General features: G+C 41.1%; 2 protein-coding genes across 2 annotated transcripts; both read right to left on the bottom strand.

Annotated features, from left to right (window-relative positions):
* Positions 1 to 306: 306 nt before the first annotated feature.
* LOC129835804 (growth-regulated alpha protein-like) lies at positions 307 to 4,657 on the bottom strand. The gene is made up of 4 exons (XM_055901582.1): positions 4,399 to 4,657; positions 3,713 to 3,836; positions 3,459 to 3,542; positions 307 to 926 (listed from the first exon to the last, which is right to left on the bottom strand). The coding sequence occupies exons 1-4, from the start codon at positions 4,460 to 4,462 to the stop codon at positions 860 to 862; spliced, it is 339 nt and encodes a 112-aa protein (XP_055757557.1). The 5' UTR covers positions 4,463 to 4,657; the 3' UTR covers positions 307 to 859.
* Positions 4,658 to 17,323: 12,666 nt separating this feature from the next.
* LOC129835805 (growth-regulated alpha protein-like) lies at positions 17,324 to 20,794 on the bottom strand. Its single transcript, XM_055901583.1, has 4 exons — positions 20,584 to 20,794; positions 19,898 to 20,021; positions 19,610 to 19,693; positions 17,324 to 17,645 (listed from the first exon to the last, which is right to left on the bottom strand). Exons 1-4 carry the CDS (start codon positions 20,645 to 20,647, stop codon positions 17,579 to 17,581), a joined length of 339 nt encoding a protein of 112 aa, XP_055757558.1. The 5' UTR covers positions 20,648 to 20,794; the 3' UTR covers positions 17,324 to 17,578.
* Positions 20,795 to 21,552: the final 758 nt, after the last annotated feature.

Raw genomic sequence — 21,552 nt, 5'->3', positions numbered from 1 at the left:
GACAGAGGAGCCTCTTAAAGAAGAAGTTACAGGTCTGTGAGAGCCAGAAATCTTGCTTGTTTGTAGGTGACCAAATACTTATTTTCCACCATAATTTGCAAATAAATTCATTAAAAATCCTACAATGTGATTTTCTGGATTTTTCTTTCTCATTTTGTCTGTCATAGTTGAAGTGTACTTATGATGAAAATCACAGGCCTCTCTCATGTTTTTAATTGGGAGAAGTTGCACAATTGGTGGCTGACAAAATACTTTATTGCACCACTGTATATATATGGTACAGTCTGGTAGAGCATGGCATATAGGGTATGAAAGCTGATGCTATGTTATGTTATGGCGTAGAGACAACCTTGGAAAAACAGATATACTGTTTAATTAAAAGTTTAATTAAATAAACTACATTTGACCAACAATACAATCATAATGCAGTGCTCAAGGTGTGATATGTATATATCCATTTTTTGATTAAGTATACATTGTTGAGAAAACAAGTAATCTATGTCCTATAATTGTTTGTTTTATTTGAAAAAATATATATCAAAGACAGGTTTTATATCAAAAATACTATTACATTATTCCTTAATATCTATACTGTATATATAAAAAATATAAATACATACATATAATAAACACATTAAAAGGACAGCCACTTTGTAGGGCAGTGTCCCCATCACTGTCCTGACTCATTGATTGAAGTGTCTTTGGACCAGAGGGGACAGTGCCTCTTATTGGCGCTCCAACACCATTTGTACTGGTTGTTGTCTACCATCCAAGGCCCAACCGGGCCAACCCCGCTTCAGAGGCAAGCCAGCAGAGTGGTTGCAGTGTGGCACAGCTTCCAGTGCCAGACAAAGAGTGATCAAGTGCTAGTGTTGGTATGTGGGGAGAGAGTCTCAATGGAGTGTTGTTTCTGACGCTGTTGATTTCTGTAGGAGAGAAGAAGGTGTGCTGATTAACCCTCTGAGTTACGTGGCAGAATACATAAGCTTTATGGCAGACTATATTTACGGCCGAATAGATTCTATACTCTGTTAAGCTTTATGGAAGAATATCTTTTTGGCAGATTAAATTGTGTACTCTGTTAAACTTTATGGAAGAATATAGAGTTGAAGTCGGAAGTTTACATACACTTAGGTTGGAGTCAACCACTCCCCAAATATTTTGTTAACAAACTATAGTTTGGCATGTCGGTTAAGACATCTACTTTGTGCATGACACAAGTATATTTTCCAACAATTATTTACAGACAGATTATTTCACTTATAATTCACTGTATCACAATTCCAGTGAGTCAGAAGTTCACATACACTAATTTGACTGTGCCTTTAACCAGCTTGGAAAATTGTCTTTAGAAGCTTTTGATAGGCTAATTGACATCATTTGAGTCAATTGGAGGTGTACCTGTGAATGTATTTCAAGGCCAACCTTCAAACGCAGTGCCTCTTTGCTTGACCTCATGGGAAAATCAAAGAAATCAGCCAAGACCTCAGACAAAAAATTGTAGACCTCCACAAGTCTGGTTCATCCTTGGGAGCAATTTCCAAACGCCTGAAGGTACCACGTTCATCTGTACAAACAATAGTACGCAAATATAAACACCATGGGACCACGCAGCCGTCATACCGCTCAGGAAGGAGACACATTCTGTCTCCTAGAGATGAACATACTTTGATGCAAAAAGTGCAAATCAATCCCAGAACAACAGCAAAGGACCTTGTGAAGATGCTGGATGAAACAGGTACAAAAGTATCTATATCCACAGTAAAACGAGTCCTAAATCGACATAACCTGAAAAGCCGCTCAGCAAGGAAAAAGCCACTGCTTCAAGACCGCCATAAAAAAGCCAGACTACGGTTCGCAACTGCACATGGGGACAAAGATCATACTTTTTGGAGAAATGTCCTCTGGTCTGATGAAACAAAAATAGAACTGTTTGGCCATAATGACCATCATTATGTTTGGAGGAAAAGGGGGGAGGCTTAAAAGCCGAAGAACACCATCCCAACTGTAACGCACGGGGGTGGCAGCATCATGTTGTGGGGGTGCACTTCACAAAATAGATGGCATCATAAGAAAGGACAATTATGTGGATATATTGAAGCATCTAAAGAAATCAGTTAGGAAGTTAAGCTTGGTTGCAAATGGGTCTTCCAAATGGACAATGACCCCAAGCATACTTCCAAAGTTGTGGCAAAATGGCTTAAGGACAACAAAGTCAAGGTATTGGAGTGGCCATCACAATGCCCTGACCTCAAACCTATAGAATATTTGTAGGCAGAACTGAAAAAGCATGTGTGAGCAAGGACGCCTACAAACCTGACTCAGCTACAAAAGCTCTGTCGGGAGGAATGGGCCAAAATTCACCCAACTTATTGTGGGAAGCTAGTGGAAGGCTACCCGAAACGTTTGACCCAAGTTAAACAATTTAAAGGCAATGCTACCAAATTTAATTGAGTGTATGTAAACTTCTCACCCACTGGGAATGTGATGAAAGAAATAAAAGCTGAAATAAATCATTCTCTCTACTGTTATTTTGACATTTCACATTCTGAAAATAAAGTGATGATACTAACTGACCTAAGACAGGGAATTTTTACAAGGATTAAATGTCAGGAATTGTAAAAACAGAGTTTAAATGTATTTGGCTAAGGTGTACGTGAACTTCCGACTTCAACTGTATTTGTGGACTAATCAATACTGTACCCTACACTGTTATTAAGCTTCAAACCATATTTAATTCAGGGAAAATACAGGTAACTGACAAAATCAAGGAAACAACAACATTGTTTTCTCTTAATGGGGTGTTGGGCAACCACGAGCCAGAACAGCTTCAACGTGCCTTGAGATAAATTCCACACGTGTCTGGAACTCTATTGGAGGGATGCAACATTATTATTCCATGAGAAACTCCATAATTTGGTGTTTTGTTGATGGTGGTGGACACTGTCTCAAGCGCCGCTTCAGAACCTCCCATAAGTGTTCAATTGGATTGAGATCTAGTGACTGAGACGGCCATGGCATATGGTTTACTTCGTTTTCATTCTCATCAAACTATTCAGTGACCAGTCGTGTCCTATGGATGGGGGCATTGTCATCCTAAGGGGGCATAACCTTGACAGACTAAATAATGGGCAACTGGACCTGCCCAGCTTTTTTATACATGACCCTAATTATGATGGAATGTTAATTGCTTATGAATTGCTTGGTTGAGCCACACCTGTGTGGAAGCACCTGCTTTTAATATTCTTTGTATACCTCATTTACTCAAGTGTTTCCTTTATTTTGGGAGTTACCTGTAAACGGCCCATTATCTATATGGAGCACATAGATGCAGTACATTTTAAATAAAATTATATACAATTTTAAATATATGTATATATATTTAAATTTGAATAGTTCATTCAAACAACTAAATTTAATAAAATAGTCTGTGCAATAAAATACATCCATAAACTCACGCTTTGGTTTGCCTTTCAATCAGTGTTTTGGCAAAGTTCCCATTTGGGTCGAGACAGAGCGAACCTTCGGTTTTTAGTGTGACACTTAGAGAGAGAGAGAGAGAGAAGAGGGGATGAGAAAGAAAAAGAGTGGGGGGACAGATGTTTAAATTAAATTAATCATTGAAATATATATTTTGGAGAGTTTACATATAATTTTCTTTAAGTACCATATAGTACAATACAGTACAGCACTGTATAGTATAGTAACTCACATGACTTCTTCCTTAGAGCAGTGTGAGCGAGGAGGGTAATAGGTCAGTGTCCTGATTAAACTGATATTCACCCCCCCTGCATGTACTTTAGGACAGCGGCACCGAGGATTTAGTATACCTCTCCCTGTAGAGAAAAATCAGAAAGTCAAAGAAAACACTTCAGTCTCCCTCTACGTTCATCAACAATTTACTAAGCTAGTTTTAGGCGGGATTCAATCTGAAACCATGTTACAGCGAGCTTGACATTCCAAGGTAATTTCCAATTGAACTTTTATTGTACCATAAATATGATCTCAGCCAATGAGGTAACATTGCCTTTAAAAGGCGCATTATCGACAATGTTATTCGGATTGAATCACAGACTTAAAGTTTTATTGTAAATTGTAAGAAATGAATAACATAGTTCACACCCATAGTCCACAATTCTATAGTTAGATATACACTGAGTGTACAAAACATCAAGGACACGTTTCTAATATTGTCTTTTTGCCCTCAGAACAGCCTCAATTTGTCAGGGCGTGGTGTCGAAAGTGTTCCACAGGGATGCCGGCCTATTTTGACTCCAAAACTTCCCACGTGTCCTTAATGTTTTGTACACTTAGTATAAGTTCAAAGTTCTACTAAATACTAAAACATAGTACTAATTGTTATCAAAAGTTCTACGGACAGATTTTTAAGCCAGTTACCTTGTATCATGTAGATGACGTCTGAGCAGACCAGAAGAACAATAACAGTCATTGCAGTATTCATGATGATCTTGACTCTGTAGACTGTAGTTGCAGTGTGGCTGTTGTATCAGAAGGTATACCAGTAAGCCAGCTGCAGTCTTCTTCTTCTTCTTCAGTTGCAGTGAATTTCTGAGTTCAACAGTTTTTCTTTGCCGAGTTGCTCTTCTTGTCTCCAGTATAGATTCTGTCTGCTGCATCATGGTAAGAGACATCTTATATGGTCTGAGCTCAGTGAAAGTGACTCGAGAGACCACATACCAGAGTGGACGGGAAGCACGCCAAGTCCTGCATCTGGTAACATTAGTGTTCACCCACTCATCTCCCCTCTCCTCCCCTCCCACATAATGCATGTCTGAACAGCAGCCCTCCTCTACTAGAGAATTTCTCAAAAAACTTGCCACTTTTCATTGTCAGAATCACCATTTAATGAGACATCTTCCTTCCATCCTGTATCGACACTGAACCAGTGACGTGTGTTGAGGTCTGAGGATGGGAAGGCACTTTCTAGTGAGACACAACCGGCTGTGATTGGGACTCCCACAAGGCGGCGCACAATTGGCCCAGTGTCTTACAGGTTAGGTGAGGGTTTGGCCGGGGTAGGGCATCATTGTAAAATAAGAATTTGTTCTTAACTGACTTGACTAGTTCATGAGGGCACAAGGCGAGACCCAAATGCAGACACAGGAGGCAGATGGTTGAGCTCCAATATTTATTATACAAAAAGGGGTAGGCAAAAGGCAGGCCGGGGACAGGCGAGAGTTCAAACTGTACAAGGCGATAGCCAGGCTTGAGGTCAGAACAGGCAGAGTTGTCAGGCAGGCGGAGTCGTCGTCAGGACAGGCAACGGTCAAAACCAGGAGGGCTAGGAGAAAAACAGACTGGGAAAAATAGGAGCTGGTTGCTTGGCAAATCAAGATGAACTGGCACAGAGAGACAGGAAACACTGGGATAAATACACCGGGGACTAACGGGGAAAAACAGGAGACACCTGGAGGTGTGTGGAGACAATCACCAAGACAGGTGAAACAGATCAGGGCATGACATAGTTAAATAAAGGCTAAATAAACAATTCTGGAGTCATAGAATTTTTGTGAGTTTCAGAGGGAGGAAATATGTTGCAACACTGTTCTCTACTTCTAAACACTTATGAATCAGCTGCACAAAGGGTGCTAGGATTTAAATATCGACATTCCACCATGTCGGAAAGAAAAGCCCTGGAATTATTAAATCATGGTTTGTTTAAACACTCCCAAAACAAACTAAAATGAAGGTAATTTGTCTGTCTGTGAGTGTGTGTGCCTTGCGAGGACAATCTACTGACTGTCCCTGTGACTCAATAAATAGCAACTCAGTTCAATGAAGGGAAGAGCATTGCCACTTTAAATTATTTCTCTGAGTTACTGTAGCAGATGTGATTCATAATAAGGAATTTCCTATTGGACTAACAACTAAGACGTTGGCTTCTTCTGTGGGAGACCTGGGTTCAAATCCCGCCAGTGACATCGCTGTGACTCAAACAACACCTATGGATGACACTGATATTTCTTATTTCCAAGGACAAATAGCTTATCAGTCTTTCATTGGAAGCATTACTAAACCACCCACTACTTTCAAGCATGGTTGAGGCGTTTGTCCTTGATAGCTTACCATGTCCTCAGAGTTGCAAAACTGATACGGGTGTTATGTTCGGGAAGTGTGTGTGCGTTTGTTTGTGTGTGTCTGTGTGCAGGGAAACAGACTTGTACAATCTATGCCCCGATGCACTGAAGACACTTCATCACACTTGGTTGGTGCTTCCTTTCTTTATTTATACAGGTTTTTCTCATTGAGATAAAATCTATTTTTCAAGAGAGACCTGGTCCAACAGCAGCAGGGGGTCAGACAAAACAACTTACATACACTAACACAAGATTAAACAAACACACATACAGTACAACTATTATATATTACATTAAAAAAACACGAATATCATAACTAAAAAAAACTGTCCTGAAGACAATTACAGTCTTCTATGATATTTACATCGATCAAGTGTTTAAACTCCACCAACGTGACTACATCATCAATGTTCAGGAGAGAATCCCAGGACCATGAAGCTGAGTAACTAAAACTATTTCTACCATGAACTGTTCTAATTCTTGGTACTGTTAAAGCAAATGAGAATGGGACCGTCATTTATATTTATTTACTGGACTGATTAAAAAAGAATAAAGTGGCATTTTACCCCTGATGGCTTTTAAATAAGTGTGTTCCAGTGTTTAAGCCTACGCAAGGTCAATGACGACCAGCTGTCCGCCGAAGTCGGCTCCACTCCTTGTTCGGGCGGCGTTCGGCGATCCACGTCACCGGCTTAAGCCATCGCCGCTCCATTTTTCATATATCCATTTGTCTTGTCTTGTTTCCATACACACCTGGTTTTCATTTCCCCAATCAATCTACTTGTATTTAACCCTGTGTTTCCCATCATGTTTTGTGTGTAATTGTTTCATGTTATTGTGGTGCTTTATTTTTGTATGATCCGTGTTTTGAGCACATTTGATGTATGTAGTGCTCTCGTTTTTGGAACTAAAATTAAAGTGCGCCTGTTTACATCACTCTACTCTCCTGCACCTGACTTCGCCTCTAATACACCTGTTTACATCACTCTACTCTCCTGCACCTGACTTCACCTCTAATACACCTGTTTATATCACTCTACTCTCCTGCACCTGACTTCACCTCTAATACACCTGTTTATATCACTCTACTCTCCTGCACCTGACTTCACCTCTAATACACCTGTTTACATCACTCTACTCTCCTGCACCTGACTTCACCTCTAATACACCTGTTTATATCACTCTACTCTCCTGCACCTGACTTCACCTCTAATACACCTGTTTACATCACTCTACTCTCCTGCACCTGACTTCACCTCTAATACACCTGTTTACATCACTCTACTCTCCTGCACCTGACTTCACCTCTAATACACCTGTTTATATCACTCTACTCTCCTGCACCTGACTTCACCTCTAATACACCTGTTTATATCACTCTACTCTCCTGCACCTGACTTCACCTCTAATACACCTGTTTACATCACTCTACTCTCCTGCACCTGACTTCACCTCTAATACACCTGTTTATATCACTCTACTCTCCTGCACCTGACTTCACCTCTAATACACCTGTTTACATCACTCTACTCTCCTGCACCTGACTTCACCTCTAATACACCTGTTTACATCACTCTACTCTCCTGCATCTGACTTCACCTCTAATACACCTGTTTATATCACTCTACTCTCCTGCACCTGACTTCACCTCTAATACACCTGTTTATATCACTCTACTCTCCTGCACCTGACTTCACCTCTAATACACCTGTTTACATCACTCTACTCTCCTGCACCTGACTTCACCTCTAATACACCTGTTTATATCACTCTACTCTCCTGCACCTGACTTCACCTCTAATACACCTGTTTATATCACTCTACTCTCCTGCACCTGACTTCACCTCTAATACACCTGTTTATATCACTCTACTCTCCTGCACCTGACTTCACCTCTAATACACCTGTTTATATCACTCTACTCTCCTGCACCTGACTTCACCTCTATACACCCGTTGACACCAGCCAACGGCTCTGTAGAGATCACAATGATGTGTTAGACATTTTTGACTGTTAATGAACCCGAGGGCCGCATGATATACTGAGTCAAGTACACTCAGTGTAGTGGTTGAGGCCTGCATATATATATATATTTACTAAAATCTGTAACCGCCAGTAATGTACATCGTACCAGCTCCTTCCTAACCTCCAGAGAAAAACAAGCCTTATGCCGGTAATAAAAACCTATTCTCAGCTTGAGCTTCATTTAAGTTATCCACATGAATAGTGAAGCTCAGCTTGTCATCAGCCCGCACTCCCAAATATATGAACACTTTGACTTGGTCTACTGTATGTTCATGCAATGTAACAATGACATGATTAGTAACATGCCTGGCATTTGAATATACCATGCATTTATTTTGGCAGTTACTTGTAGCTATCTGTATGAAATTCCTCACACTTGCCCTTTCTCACTTGTTAAATACAACCTATTTGTATTTTAATGGACACACCATCACGATAGCTCCTTCTCTAACCAGCAATAGTTAAGAGAAATACAGTAATTTATTCAAATCAAACTCTGAACAGTTTTTAAACTGTCTATCCAGCTTCACTGCAACTCTGTGTCCACTTCAGTAGCTTTCCATCATTGGTCTCCTGTCCTGGACAAGGTTTAAGGGCCATTTATCTGAGTCAAGTTGAAGGGCCATTTGGTATCACTTACTTTAAAGGGGTCCTTGTTACAGTGTAGTAATATGTGTAATTACACTGTAACAAGTATTGTAGTTAACTGTAACAACTCATAGTTACAGTGTAATAACAAAATGTAATGTAGGGATTGCTGTCACTGAAGAAATGTAACAACAAATTATTGTAACAACAAATTCTCGTTCCCATGCTTGTTACAACTGGGCAGCTTACCACTAAATTACCACTAAATTCACCAACTTATTGTTTTGCTTCATCTCATCTTCATCCAATGAATAAAAACTGACAAAGGTTGGGATCCTTTGTGGATGCACTGGGTGTCTGAGATGACAGACTATATGCTCAGTAGGCTCTAATTACTTACTCATGAATGTGCACTGTTCAAAATAGATCTCCAGTCAATGCTGTTGCTATCACTTATCCCCAAAATAAATATGGGTTAAATTGTTGAGTTGCACAGGATTTAGCTATAAAATGAAGTGTTTCTTGCAGGGTACTTATTTGGGTACTTATTTGTAATGATTGTGTACTTATACAGTACATTACCCATCCTGACAACCTTATCCTATATTTTACGTTTCTAAAAGCGTAGCAGTGCGTGGGTAAAATCACTGTGGAAGACAAGCCAGGTAAAAAAAGCCATATTACAACCTATGTGTTGTGATAATTGTGTTTGCTCTATAACCTGTTAGTTCATATGCCTTGACACTGCGACGATACTTTATAGGCCTAAGGCCGAGACAATAGGAAGATACAGTGGCAGCAATTTGACCGTGAAGACCTGATTCACTCAGTCTCCTCTGAACAGTTTATGTTGAGATGTTTCTGTTTCTGGAAATCTATGAAGCATTTATTTGAGCTGCAATGTCTGAGGCTGGTAACTCTAATGAACTTATCATTTGCACCCCCTCTAGGTGTCGCCCATCTTCCCCATTATCCCCTGTGTATTTATACCGGTGTTCTCTGTTTGTCTGTTGCCAGTTCGTCTTGTTTGTGAAGTCAACTAGCGTTTTTGTCTCAGCTCCTGCTTTTCCCCAGTCTCTTTTTTTCTCACCCTCCTGGTTTTAACCCTTGCCTGTCCTGTCTCTGAGCCCGCCTGCCTGACCCCTCTGCCTGCCCCTGACCCTGAGCGTGCCTGCCGTGCTGTACCTTTGCCCCACCTCTGGATTATTGACATCTGCCTGCCTTGACCTGTCGTTTGCCTGCCCTGTTGCTGTAATAAACATTGTTACTCTGACACAGTCTGCATCTGGGTCTTACCTTCAAACCTGATACCCCTACCTTGTCACAACACAACTGATTAGCTCAAACTAATTCCACAAATTCCACAAATTAACTTTTAACAAAGGCACACCTGTATCTACACACTAGTATCTACTAGTACGTGAACGCGGCATTACCTTTTCAATTTGCCGAGAACATTAATTCGACCTGGTTTTGATCATTAATTACCGTATAATCCAGCGTTTTTAATCGTTTTCCCTCTTCTTTTTGTTGTTGTTGTGTTTATTGTTCCATCTAGGTTCCAAGATGGCTTAGCAGTTCAGACGTCATTTTTGTCCTCGTACTGTCTTGTCCTGTATATATATATTTACACCTTCTTCGCATATCTTATATATATTTTTTTATTATCCAAGAACTCAACTACAAAAGCTTTCCTGCAACCCGCCTCACCAATTACAACAAAAAAAAGTATTATTTACCTCAAATCTGAAAATCCACAGTGGAAGCTAACCAGGGGCTAATCAGAAGTTAGCCAGAAAGCTAACCAGAAGTTAGCCGAAAGCTAGCCAAAAGCTAATCTGAAGCTGCCCAGAAGTTAGCCGGCTTGCTGGCTAGCGTTGGTGTTTCAGCTGCCCACGTTTTGTGGTCATCAGCTATTCCTTTAGCTCGATAATCTACCGGCACTTTTGTGCAACGCGACTCGGACCGGAGCATACCGGGCCTTTTTTTTCTTTCTCTCAGTTTCCCCGGATTTCAGCCGCAGGCTCTGGACATTTGCACCTTGATTTCGCAGCTAGCTAGCTGCAAACCGTGTGACTATTGGCTTACGTCGATCCCGGAGCAAACTTAAATTATTCCGGAGCTAGCCAGCTGAGGAGTTCCATCAGCCATTCCTGGGCTACAGTCACCTATCCGGACCCGGGTTTTTTTTTGCTGCAGATACGGAGCCCCACCGGGCCTTCACGATTGACTGCCGACGTTATCTGCCCGAGGGAGTTATCCAACTGGCACCTCCGTCGCGACGTTACCTGAACGCTCATCTGGGGCCCGCTAATCGTTAGCTGTCTTATCGGCTGCTATCTTAATAAGTATATCGGACATTTTTTAATTTTTTGATTTTTTCTCTTGGGTCACTATATCTATTTTGCCAATTGGATTGATCCCCTCTACAAGACACGGAACCCCACTAATCTACCGACGGAAACGCACGAGGTGTCTAAAAATAGACCTCCATCCTATGCTATCTTGCTACCGATAGCCATCTACCCGGCCAGCTGTCTGGATCGCCGTGACCCCAACCAACCTCTACTCACTGGACCCTTATTGATCACTCGATTAAGCATGCCTCTCCTTAATGTAAATATGCCTTGTCCATTGCTGTTCTGGTTAGTGTTTATTGGCTTATTTCACTGTAGGGCCTCTAGCCCTGCTCACTATACCATATCCAACCATTCAGTTCCACCACCCACATATGCGATGACATCACCTGGTTTCAATTTTGTTTCTAGAGACAATATCTCTCTCATCATCACTCAATACCTAGGTTTACCTCCACTGTATTCACATCCTACCATACCTTTGTCTGTACATTATTCCTTGAAGCTATTTTATCGCCCCCAGAAACGTCCTTTTACTCTCTGTTCTAGCCGTTCTAGACGACCAATTCTCATAGCTTTTAGCCGTACCCTTATCCTACTCCTCCTCTGTTCCTCTGGTGATGTAGAGGTGAATCCAGGCCCTGCAGTACCTAGCTCCACTCCTATTCCCCAGGCGCTCTCTTTTGATGACTTCTGTAACCGTAATAGGCTTAGTTTCATGCATGTTAACATTAGAAGCCTCCTCCCTAAGTTTGTTTTGTTAACTGCTTTAGCTCACTCTGCCAACCCGGATGTTTTAGCCGTGTCTGAATCCTGGCTTAGATAGACCACCAAAAATTCTGACATTTTCATCCCCAACTACAAGATTTTCAGACAAGATAGAACGGCCAAAGGGGGCGGTGTTGCAATCTACTGCAAAGATTGCCTGCAGAGTTCTGTTTTACTATCCAGGTCTGTTCCCAAACAATTTGAACTTCTACTTTTAAAAATCCACCTCTCTAAAAACAAGTCTCTCACCGTTGCCGCCTGCTATAGACCACCCTCTGCCCCCAGCTGTGCTCTGGACACCATATGTGAACTGATTGCCCCCCATCTATCTTCAGAGCTCGTGCTGCTAGGCGACCTAAATTGGAACATGCTTAACACCCCAGCCATCCTACAATCTAAACTTGATGCCCTCAATCTCACACAAATTATCAATGAACCTACCAGGTACCACCCCAATTCCGTAAACACGGGCACCCTCATAGATATCATCCTAACCAACTTGCCCTCCAAATACACCTCTGCTGTTTTCAACCAAGATCTCAGCGATCACTGCCTCATTGCCTGCATCCGTAATGGGTCAGCGGTCAAACGACCTCCACTCATCACTGTCAAACGCTCCCTGAAACACTTCAGCGAGCAGGCCTTTCTGATCGACCTGGCCGAGGTATCCTGGAAGGATATTGATCTCATCCCGTCAGTAGAGGATGCCTGGATATTTTTTTTAAATGCCTTCCTCACCATCTTGAATAAGCATGCCCCATTCAAGAAATTTAGAACCAGGAACAGATATAGCCCTTGGTTCTCTCCTGACCTGACTGCCCTTAACCAACAGAAAAACATCCTATGGCGTTCTGCATTAGCATCGAACAGCCCCCGTGATATGCAACTTTTCAGGGAAGCTAGAAACCAGTATACACAGGCAGTTAGAAAAGCCAAGGCTAGCTTTTTCAAACAGAAATTTGCTTCCTGCAACACAAATTCAAAAAAGTTCTGGGACACTGTAAAGTCAATGGAGAATAAGAACACCTCCTCCCAGCTTCCAACTGCACTGAAGATAGGAAACACTGTCACCACCGAAAAATCCACTATAATTGAGAATTTCAACAAGCATTTTTCTACGGCTGGCCATGCTTTCCACCTGGCTACCCCTACCCCGGTCAACAGCACTGCCCTCCCCTCTGCTACTCGCCCAAGTCTTCCCCATTTCTCTTTCTCCCAAATACAGTCAGCTGATGTTCTGAAAGAGCTGCAAAATCTGGACCCTTACAAATCAGCCGGGCTAGATAATCTGGACCCTTTCTTTCTAAAACTATCTGCTGAAATTGTTGCCACCCTTATTACTAGCCTTTTCAACCTCTCTTTCGTGTCGTCTGAGATTCCCAAAGATTGGAAAGCAGCTGCGGTTATCCCCTCTTCAAAGGGGGGGACACTCTTGACCCTAACAGCTACAGACCTATATCCATCCTACCCTGCCTTTCTAAGGTCTTCGAAAGCCAAGCCAACAAACAGATTACCGACCATTTCGAATCTCACCATACCTTCTCCACTATGCAATCTGGTTTCAGAGCTGGTCATGGGTGCACCTCAGCCACGCTCAAGGTCATAAACGATATCTTAACCGCCATCGATAGGAAACAATACTGTGCAGCCGTATTCATTGACCTGGCCAAGGCTTTTGACTCTGTCAATCACCACATCGTCATCGGCAGACTCGACAGCCTTGGTTTCTCTAATGATTGCCTCGCCTGGTTCACCAACTACTTCTCTGATCGAGTTCAGTGTGTCAAATCGGAGGGTCTGTTGTCCGGGCCTCTGGCAGTCTCTATGGGGGTGCCACAGGGTTCAATTCTTGGGCCGACCCTCTTCTCTGTACATATCAATGATGTCGCTCTTGCTGCTGGTGATTCTCTGATCCATCTCTACGCAGACGACACTATTCTGTATACTTCTGGCCCTTCTTTTGACACTGTGTTAACAACCCTCCAGGCGAGCTTCAATGCCATACAACTCTCCTTCCGTGGCCTCCATTTGCTCTTAAATACAAGTAAAACTAAATATATGCTCTTCAACCGATCGCTGCCTGCACCTGCCCGCCTGTCCAACATCACTACTCTGGACGGCTCGGACTTAGAATATGTGGACAACTACAAATACCTAGGTGTCTGGTTAGACTGTAAACTCTCCTTCCAGACTCACATCAAACATATCCAATCCAAAGTTAAATCTAGAATTGGCTTCCTATTCCTCAACAAAGCATCCTTCACTCATGCTGCCAAACATACCCTTGTAAAACTGACCATCCTACCAATCCTCGACTTCGGTGATGTCATTTACAAAATAGCCTCCAAAACCCTACTCAATAAATTGGATGCAGTCTATCACAGTGCCATCCGTTTTGTTACCAAAGCCCCATATACTACCCACCACTGCGACCTGTACACTCTCGTTGGCTGGCCCTCGCTTCATACTCGTCGTCAAACCCACTGGCTCCAGGTCATCTACAAGGCCCTGCTAGGTAAAGTCCCCCCTTATCTCAGCTCGCTGGTCACCATAGCAGCACCTACCTGTAGCACGCGCTTCAGCAGGTATATCTCTCTGGTCACCCCCAAAACCAATTCTTCCTTTGGCCGCCTCTCCTTCCAGTTCTCTGCTGCCATTGACTGGAACGAACTACAAAAATCTCTGAAACTGGAAACACTTATCTCCCTCACTAGCTTTAAGCACCAGCTGTCAGAGCAGCTCATAGATTACTGCACCTGTACATAGCCCATCTATAATTTAGCCCAAACAACTACCTCTTTACCTACTGTATTTATTTATTTATTTATTTTGCTCCTTTGCACCCCATTATTTCTATCTCTACTTTTTTCTATCTCTACTATCTCTACTTTTTATTTTATTTTATTTTTTTACTTGCTATATTGTATTTACTTCGCCACCATGGCCTTTTTATATTTTTATTTATTTATATATATATTTTGTTTGCCTTCACCACCCTTATCTCACATCACTTGCTCATATTGTATATAGACTTATCTTTCACTGTATTATTGACTGTATGTTTGTTTTACTCCATGTGTAACTATGTGTTGTTGTATGTGTCGAACTGCTTTGCTTTATCTTGGCCAGGTCGCAATTGTAAATGAGAACGTGTTCTCAATTTGCCTACCTGGTTAAATAAAGGTGAAATAAATAAATAAATAAAAATTGAAATGCATTCCAGGTGACTACCTCATGAAGCTGGCTGAGAGAATGCCAAGAGTGTGCAAAGCTGTCATCTAGGCAAAGGGTGGTTACTTTGAAGAATCTTAAATATAAAATATGTTTTGATTTATTTAACACTTTTTGTTTACTACATCACTCCATATGTGTTATTTCATAGTGTTGATGTCTTCACTATTATTCTACAATGTAGAAAATAGTACAAATAAAGAAAAACCCTTGAATGAGTAGGTGTGTCCAAAGTTTTGACTGGTACTGTATATTTTTGACAACTTTTACTTTAACCCCACTACAGTTCTAAAGAAAATGATTTACTTTGTACTCCATACATGTTCCCTGACACGCAAAAGTACTCATTGCATTTCAAATGCTAAGTAGAACAGGAAAGTGGTCCAATTCACACATTTATCACGAGAACATCCGTGGTCATCCCTACTGCCTCTGATCTGGTGGACTCACTAAACACAGTTGCTTCATTTGTAAATTATGTAAATTATGGACTTGTAAATTATGGAATGGACTCTATCTACATGTGTATTTATCCTACTGTTTTATACCAGACAAATGTAAATGTATTTTGTCTTATCCAGGGTCATGCTCCAACTCTATCCATAAATTAATAAAACAAGAACATTGTGCCGCCTGGAATTTGAAATGCATTTTACTTTTGATACATAAGTACTGTATATTTAAAACAAAATACTTTTAGATTTTACTCGATTTTCTACTACTTCTATTTTCTACTTACTTTTAGTCAAGTATGACAATTGGGTACTCTTTCCACCACCTGCTATCGTTACCCTATAATTACAAGTAAGTACCCCTCAATATACACAGGATTTTGCTAGTTAAAATGAAGTGTAACACCTAGTAATTACATTGCACTTATGCAGATATTACATGTACTCTGGATCACACTTCCGGAAGCTTGAAAATGAGGGTCAGTTTGTCAGGAAGGGTAAGGTCCTGTATACGTTGGTGAATATGGTGGAAACTTGCCCAGTTGTAACAAGTATGGAAACAAGCATTCGTTGTTACACTTCTGTAATTACAGACCGCAATTACTAGCAGCTACATCTTGTTATTACATTGTAAGTTGTTATAGTGAACTACTGTACTCATTACAGTATAATTACACATGCAATTACACTATAATATGGACCACTTGAAAGGAAGTGTCACCGGCCTTCTCTGAGTCAAGTTGAAGGGCCATTTCTCTGAGTCAAGTTGAAGGGCCATTTCTCTGAGTCAAGTTGAAGGGCCATTTCTCTGAGTCAAGTTGAAGGGCCATTTCTCTGAGTCAAGTTGAAGGGCCATTTCTCTGAGTCAAGTTGAAGGGACATTTCTCTGAGTCAAGTTGAAGGGACATTTCTCTGAGTCAAGTTGAAGGGACATTTTTCTGAGTCAAGTTGAAGGGACATTTCTCTGAGTCAAGTTGGAGGACCAATTCTGGGAGTGACCAGGTTTCAGGGAAAATATGCATTCTTTTTAATTCTCTGGCTGAGATTTTTTCGAACAATGTGAACATTTGTTGTGTGATTATGTTGGTCTAACCAATAGGGCTGGTGTGTGTTGCTTGAAGCAGTGTGACCATGTCAACAACACTATAGTCTCTTCAGTCAGACATCCTCTGGCAAATTAATCTAGCTGAGTCAGATTGTTAATGTTTGTCTTTATAGCTCAGTGTTGGCCGCACTGTTGTACTGTGGGTGGTGATGGACTTGTGATTGTAGGTTTCCACCAGCAATATATTTTTACACTAGCGCTCCACAGGGGTGCTGGCCCATGTAAAACCCAGCAGAATTGCAGTTCTTGACACAAACCAGTGTGCCTGGCATGTACTACCATATCATGGAAAGAGCAGGAATTCCTGATGTTTTGTACACTCATATGATATGGTCCAGTCTGGTAGAGCATGTCGTATAGGGTATGAGAGTTGATGCTATGGTCTGGTTTGGCATAGAGACAGACTTGGCAGAACAGGTATACTGTTTCATTAAAAGTTTAATGAAATTTTGACCAACAATACAATTCTAGTGCAGGGCTCAAGGTGTGATGTGTATATCCATTATTTGATTAAGTACACAAACAACTAATTGTTGAGCAAATTGTTCAGAAAACAAGTCATCTATGTCTTATTATTGTTTGTTTTATTTGCAAAAATTAAATACATGACAATAAATATATCAAAGACAGGTTTTATATCAACAATACTATTATGTTCTTCCTTAATGTCTATACTATACTATATACATAAAACATAGAAATATATACAAATAAATAATAATAAACACATTTAAAGGACAGCCACTTTCTAGGGCAGTGTCCCCATCACTGTCCTGACTCATTGATTGAAGTCTCTTTGGACCAGAGGGGACAGTGCCCCCTACTGGCGCTCCAACTCCATTTGTTCTGGTCGTTGTCTACCATCCAAGGCCCAACCGGGCCAACCCCGCTTCAGAGGCAAGCCAGCAGAGTGGTTGCAGTGTGGCACAGCTTCCAGTGCCAGACAAAGAGTGATCAAGTGCTAGTGTTGGTATGTGGGGAGAGAGTCTCAATGGAGTGTTGTTTCTGACGCTGTTGATTTCTGTAGGAGAGAAGAAGGTGTGCTGATTAACCCTCCGAGTTACGTGGCAGAATACATAAGCTTTATGGCAGACTATATTTATGGCCGAATAGATCCTGTACTCTGTTAAGCTTTATGGAAGAATATATTTTTGTCAGAATAGATAGTGTACTCTGTTAAGCTTCATTGGAGAATATATTTATGGGAGAATCAATACTGTACCTTACTCTGTTAAGCTTCAAACCATCTTTATTTAGAGGAAAATACAGGTAACTGACAAAATCAAGGAAACAACAACATTGTTTTCTCTTAATGGGGTGTTGGGCAACCACGAGCCAGAACAGCTTCAACTTGCCTTGAGATAAATTCCACACGTGTCTGGAACTCTATTGGAGGGATGCAAAGTCATTATTCCATGAGAAACTCCATAATTTGGTGTTTTGTTGTTGATGGTGGAAAACACTGTTTCTAGCGCCGCTCCAGAATCTCCCATAAGTCTTCAATTGGATTGAGATCTAGTGACTGAGACGGCCATGGCATATGGTTTACTTCGTTTTCATTCTCATCAAACCATTCAGTGACCAGTCGTGCCCTGTGGATGGTGGCATTGTCATCCTATGGGTGAATAACTATGTAGCCAAAATAACTGGACCTGCCCAGCATTTGTATGCATGACAGGATGTTAATTGCTCAGGAACCACACCTGTGTGGAAGCATCACCTTTCAATATTCTTTGTATCCCTCATATACTCAAGTGTTCAGTAGTACCTGTAAATGGCCCATGATCTATATGGCACACACAGATGACATTATTTAACTAGGCATGTCAGTTAAGAACAAATTCTTATTTCAATGGCGGATTACACCGGCCAAACCCGGACAACACTGGGCCAATTGTACGCCGCCCTATGGGACACCCAATCACGGCCAGTTTTGATACAGCCTGGAATCGAACCAGGGAGTCTGTAGTGACACCTCAAGCACCTCAAGACCTGAGATGCAGTGCCTTAGACCGCTGCGCCACTCAGGAGCCCAATATATCAAATGAAATAAAAATTATATATATATACAGTATATGTACTCTACCATTCAAAGGTTTGTGGTCACTTCGAAATGTCATTGTTTTTTAAATAGAAGCCCAAAAAATTGTCCATTAAAATAACATCAAATTGATGAGAAATACAGTGTAGACAATGTTAATGTTGTGAATGACTATTGTAACTGGAAGCTGCTGATTTTGAATGGAATATCTACATAGGCGTACAGAGGCCCATTATCAGCAACCATCACTCCAATAGCACGTTGTGTTAGCTAATCCACGTTTATAATTTTAATAGTTTATTGATCATTAGAAAACCCTTTAGCAATTATGTTAGCACAGCAGAAAAAGTTTAAAGAAGCAATACAACTGGCCTTCTTTAGACTAGTTGAGTATCAGCATTTGTGGGTTCGATTACAGGCTCAAAATGGACAGAAACAAAGTACTTTCTTCTGAAACACGTCAGTCTATTCTTGTTCTGAGAAATGAATGCTATTCCATGCGAAAATTTGCCAAGAAACTGAAGATCTCGTACAACATTGTCTACTAGTCCCTTCACAGAAGAGCGCACACTGGCCCTAACCAGAATAGAAAGAGGAGTGGGAGGCCCTTGTGCACAACTGAGCAAGAGGACAAGTAAATTAGAGTGTCTAGTTTGAGAAACAGACACCTCACAAGTCCTCAACTGGCAGCTTCATTAAATAGTACCCGCAAAACACCAGTCTCAACGTCAACAATGAAGAGGTGACTCCGGGATGCTGGCCTTCGTGCTTTTCTTTCAAAAACAATGACATTTCTAAGTGACCCCAAACATTTGAATGGTTGTGTATATATATTTAAACATTAATATTTAATTCAATCAGCTAAATTTACTAAAATAATTCAAATAATAACATCATTCTGGCTTCATAAAATAACCTGTGCAATAAAACATCCAAAAACTCACACTTTGATTTGTCTTTCAATCAGTGTTTTGGCAAACTTCCCATTTGGGTCGAGACAGAGCGGACCTCTGGTTTTCAGTGTGACACTGATGGAGAGACAGAGGGAGAGAGAGAGAGAGAGAGAGAGAGAGAGAGAGAGAGAGAGAAGGGGTGGGTGAAAAAGAAAAAGAGTGGGTGGGAGGGAGATGTTTCATTAAATTAATAATTGAAATATATTTTGGAGAGCGTGCATCTAATTTTCTTACATTACAGTACAGTACGGCACAGCACAGTATGGTATAAAAACTCACATGACTTCTTCCTTAGAGCAGTGTGAGCGAGGAGGGTAATAGGTCAGTGTCCTGATTAAACTGATATTCACCCCCCCTGCATGTACTTTAGGACAGCGGCACCGAGGATTTAGTATACCTCTCCCTGTAGAGAAAAATCAGAAAGTCAAAGAAAACACTTCAGTCTCCCTCTACGTTCATCAACAATTTACTAAGCTAGTTTTAGGCGGGATTCAATCTGAAACCATGTTACAGCGAGCTTGACATTCAAAGGTAATTTCCATTTGAGCTTTTATTGTACCATAAATATGATCTCATCCAATGAGGTAACATTGCCTTTAAAAGGCACATTATCGACAATGTTAAACAGATTGAATCCCGAACTTAAAGTTTTATTGTAAATTGTAAGAAATGAAAAACATAGTTCACACCCATAGTCCACAATTCTATAGTTAGATATACACTGAGTGTACAAAACATTAAGGACACGTTTCTAATATTGTCTTTTTGCCCTCAGAACAGCCTCAATTTGTCAGGGCGTGGTGTCGAAAGTGTTCCACAGGGATGCTGGCCTATTTTGACTCCAAAACTTCCCACGTGTCCTTAATGTTTTGTACACTTAGTATAAGTTCAAAGTTCTACTAAATACTAAAACATAGTACTAATTGTTATCAAAAGTTCTACGGACAGATTTTTAAGCCAGTTACCTTGTATCATGTAAATGACGTCTGAGCAGACCAGAAGAACAATAACAGTCATTGCAGTATTCATGATGATCTTGACTCTGTAGACTGTAGTTGCAGTGTGGCTGTTGTATCAGAAGGTATACCAGTAAGCCAGCTGCAGTCTTCTTCTTCTTCTTCAGTTGCAGTGAATTTCTGAGTTCAACACTTTTCTTTGCTGAGTTGCTCTTCTTGTCTCCAGTATAGATTCTGTCTGCTGCATCATGGTAAGAGACATCTTATATGGTCTGAGCTCAGTGAAAGTGACTCGAGAGACCACATACCAGAGTTGAGGGGAAGCAAGCCAAGTCTTGCTTCTGGGAAAATAAGTGTTCACCCACTGATGTCCCCCCCCCCCCCCCCCCCCCCCCCCCCCCCACCCCACTTAACACATATCTGAACAGCAGCCCTTCTCTACCAGAGAATTTCACAAAAAAACATGCCACTTTTCATTGTCAGAATCACCTTTTTATGAGACAGCTACCTTCCATTCTTTTTGGACACTGAACCAGTGATGTGCGTTGATGTGCGTTTCTTGTGAGCCATGTCCTGCCTCAGGGACAGTCTGTGTCAGGTCATGCTGGAACCAAAAGATGAGGAGCTGTCCAGGTGATTTGTGTTGTACCATTTGTTAACTCTACAATCCGACAAGATCAGCCTTAAGTACATGGCATATTTTGAAAGGCTCTCGTTTGTTGGTGTTGCACTTCTGTGACTGTTGGATTTTTTTTGCAGTCCATTAAACCAAGGAAATGAAGTTCACCAAAGTGGTAAAACCTGGCTCTCATGTGAACATTGATATTGTCCAGTATGTTGTAATAGATTCTCCCCCTCTCTACTCTGATCGTCTGTTTACTACGAGTTTCGTGTTCTGCCAGGCCCAGTTCAATGTATTTCTGATCAAATCGCTCATAGAAACTATCCAAGGCTTGTCACTGCCATTCCAGTAATTTC

Source organism: Salvelinus fontinalis, chromosome 36 (assembly GCF_029448725.1).
Source record: "Salvelinus fontinalis isolate EN_2023a chromosome 36, ASM2944872v1, whole genome shotgun sequence".
In the NCBI taxonomy this organism is placed as follows: Eukaryota; Metazoa; Chordata; class Actinopteri; order Salmoniformes; family Salmonidae; genus Salvelinus; species Salvelinus fontinalis.
The sequence above is the reverse complement of the archived record's forward strand: the minus strand, read 5'-3'. Positions and strand labels throughout refer to the sequence as shown.

Bases quoted from the DNA above. Each gene is read 5' to 3' on its own strand.
- LOC129835804 (XM_055901582.1), bottom strand. From the start codon at position 4,462: ATGAATACTGCAATGACTGTTATTGTTCTTCTGGTCTGCTCAGACGTC. The intron at 3,543-3,712 runs GTGAGTTACTAT...TCTCTCTCTAAG, and splicing joins TGCTCTAAGGAAGAAGTCAT to TGTCACACTAAAAACCGAAG. The intron at 927-3,458 runs GTGAGTTTATGG...TCTCTCCTACAG, and splicing joins ATTGAAAGGCAAACCAAAGC to AAATCAACAGCGTCAGAAAC.
- LOC129835805 (XM_055901583.1), bottom strand. From the start codon at position 20,647: ATGAATACTGCAATGACTGTTATTGTTCTTCTGGTCTGCTCAGACGTC. The intron at 19,694-19,897 runs GTGAGTTTTTAT...TCTCTCCATCAG, and splicing joins TGCTCTAAGGAAGAAGTCAT to TGTCACACTGAAAACCAGAG. The intron at 17,646-19,609 runs GTGAGTTTTTGG...TCTCTCCTACAG, and splicing joins ATTGAAAGACAAATCAAAGT to AAATCAACAGCGTCAGAAAC.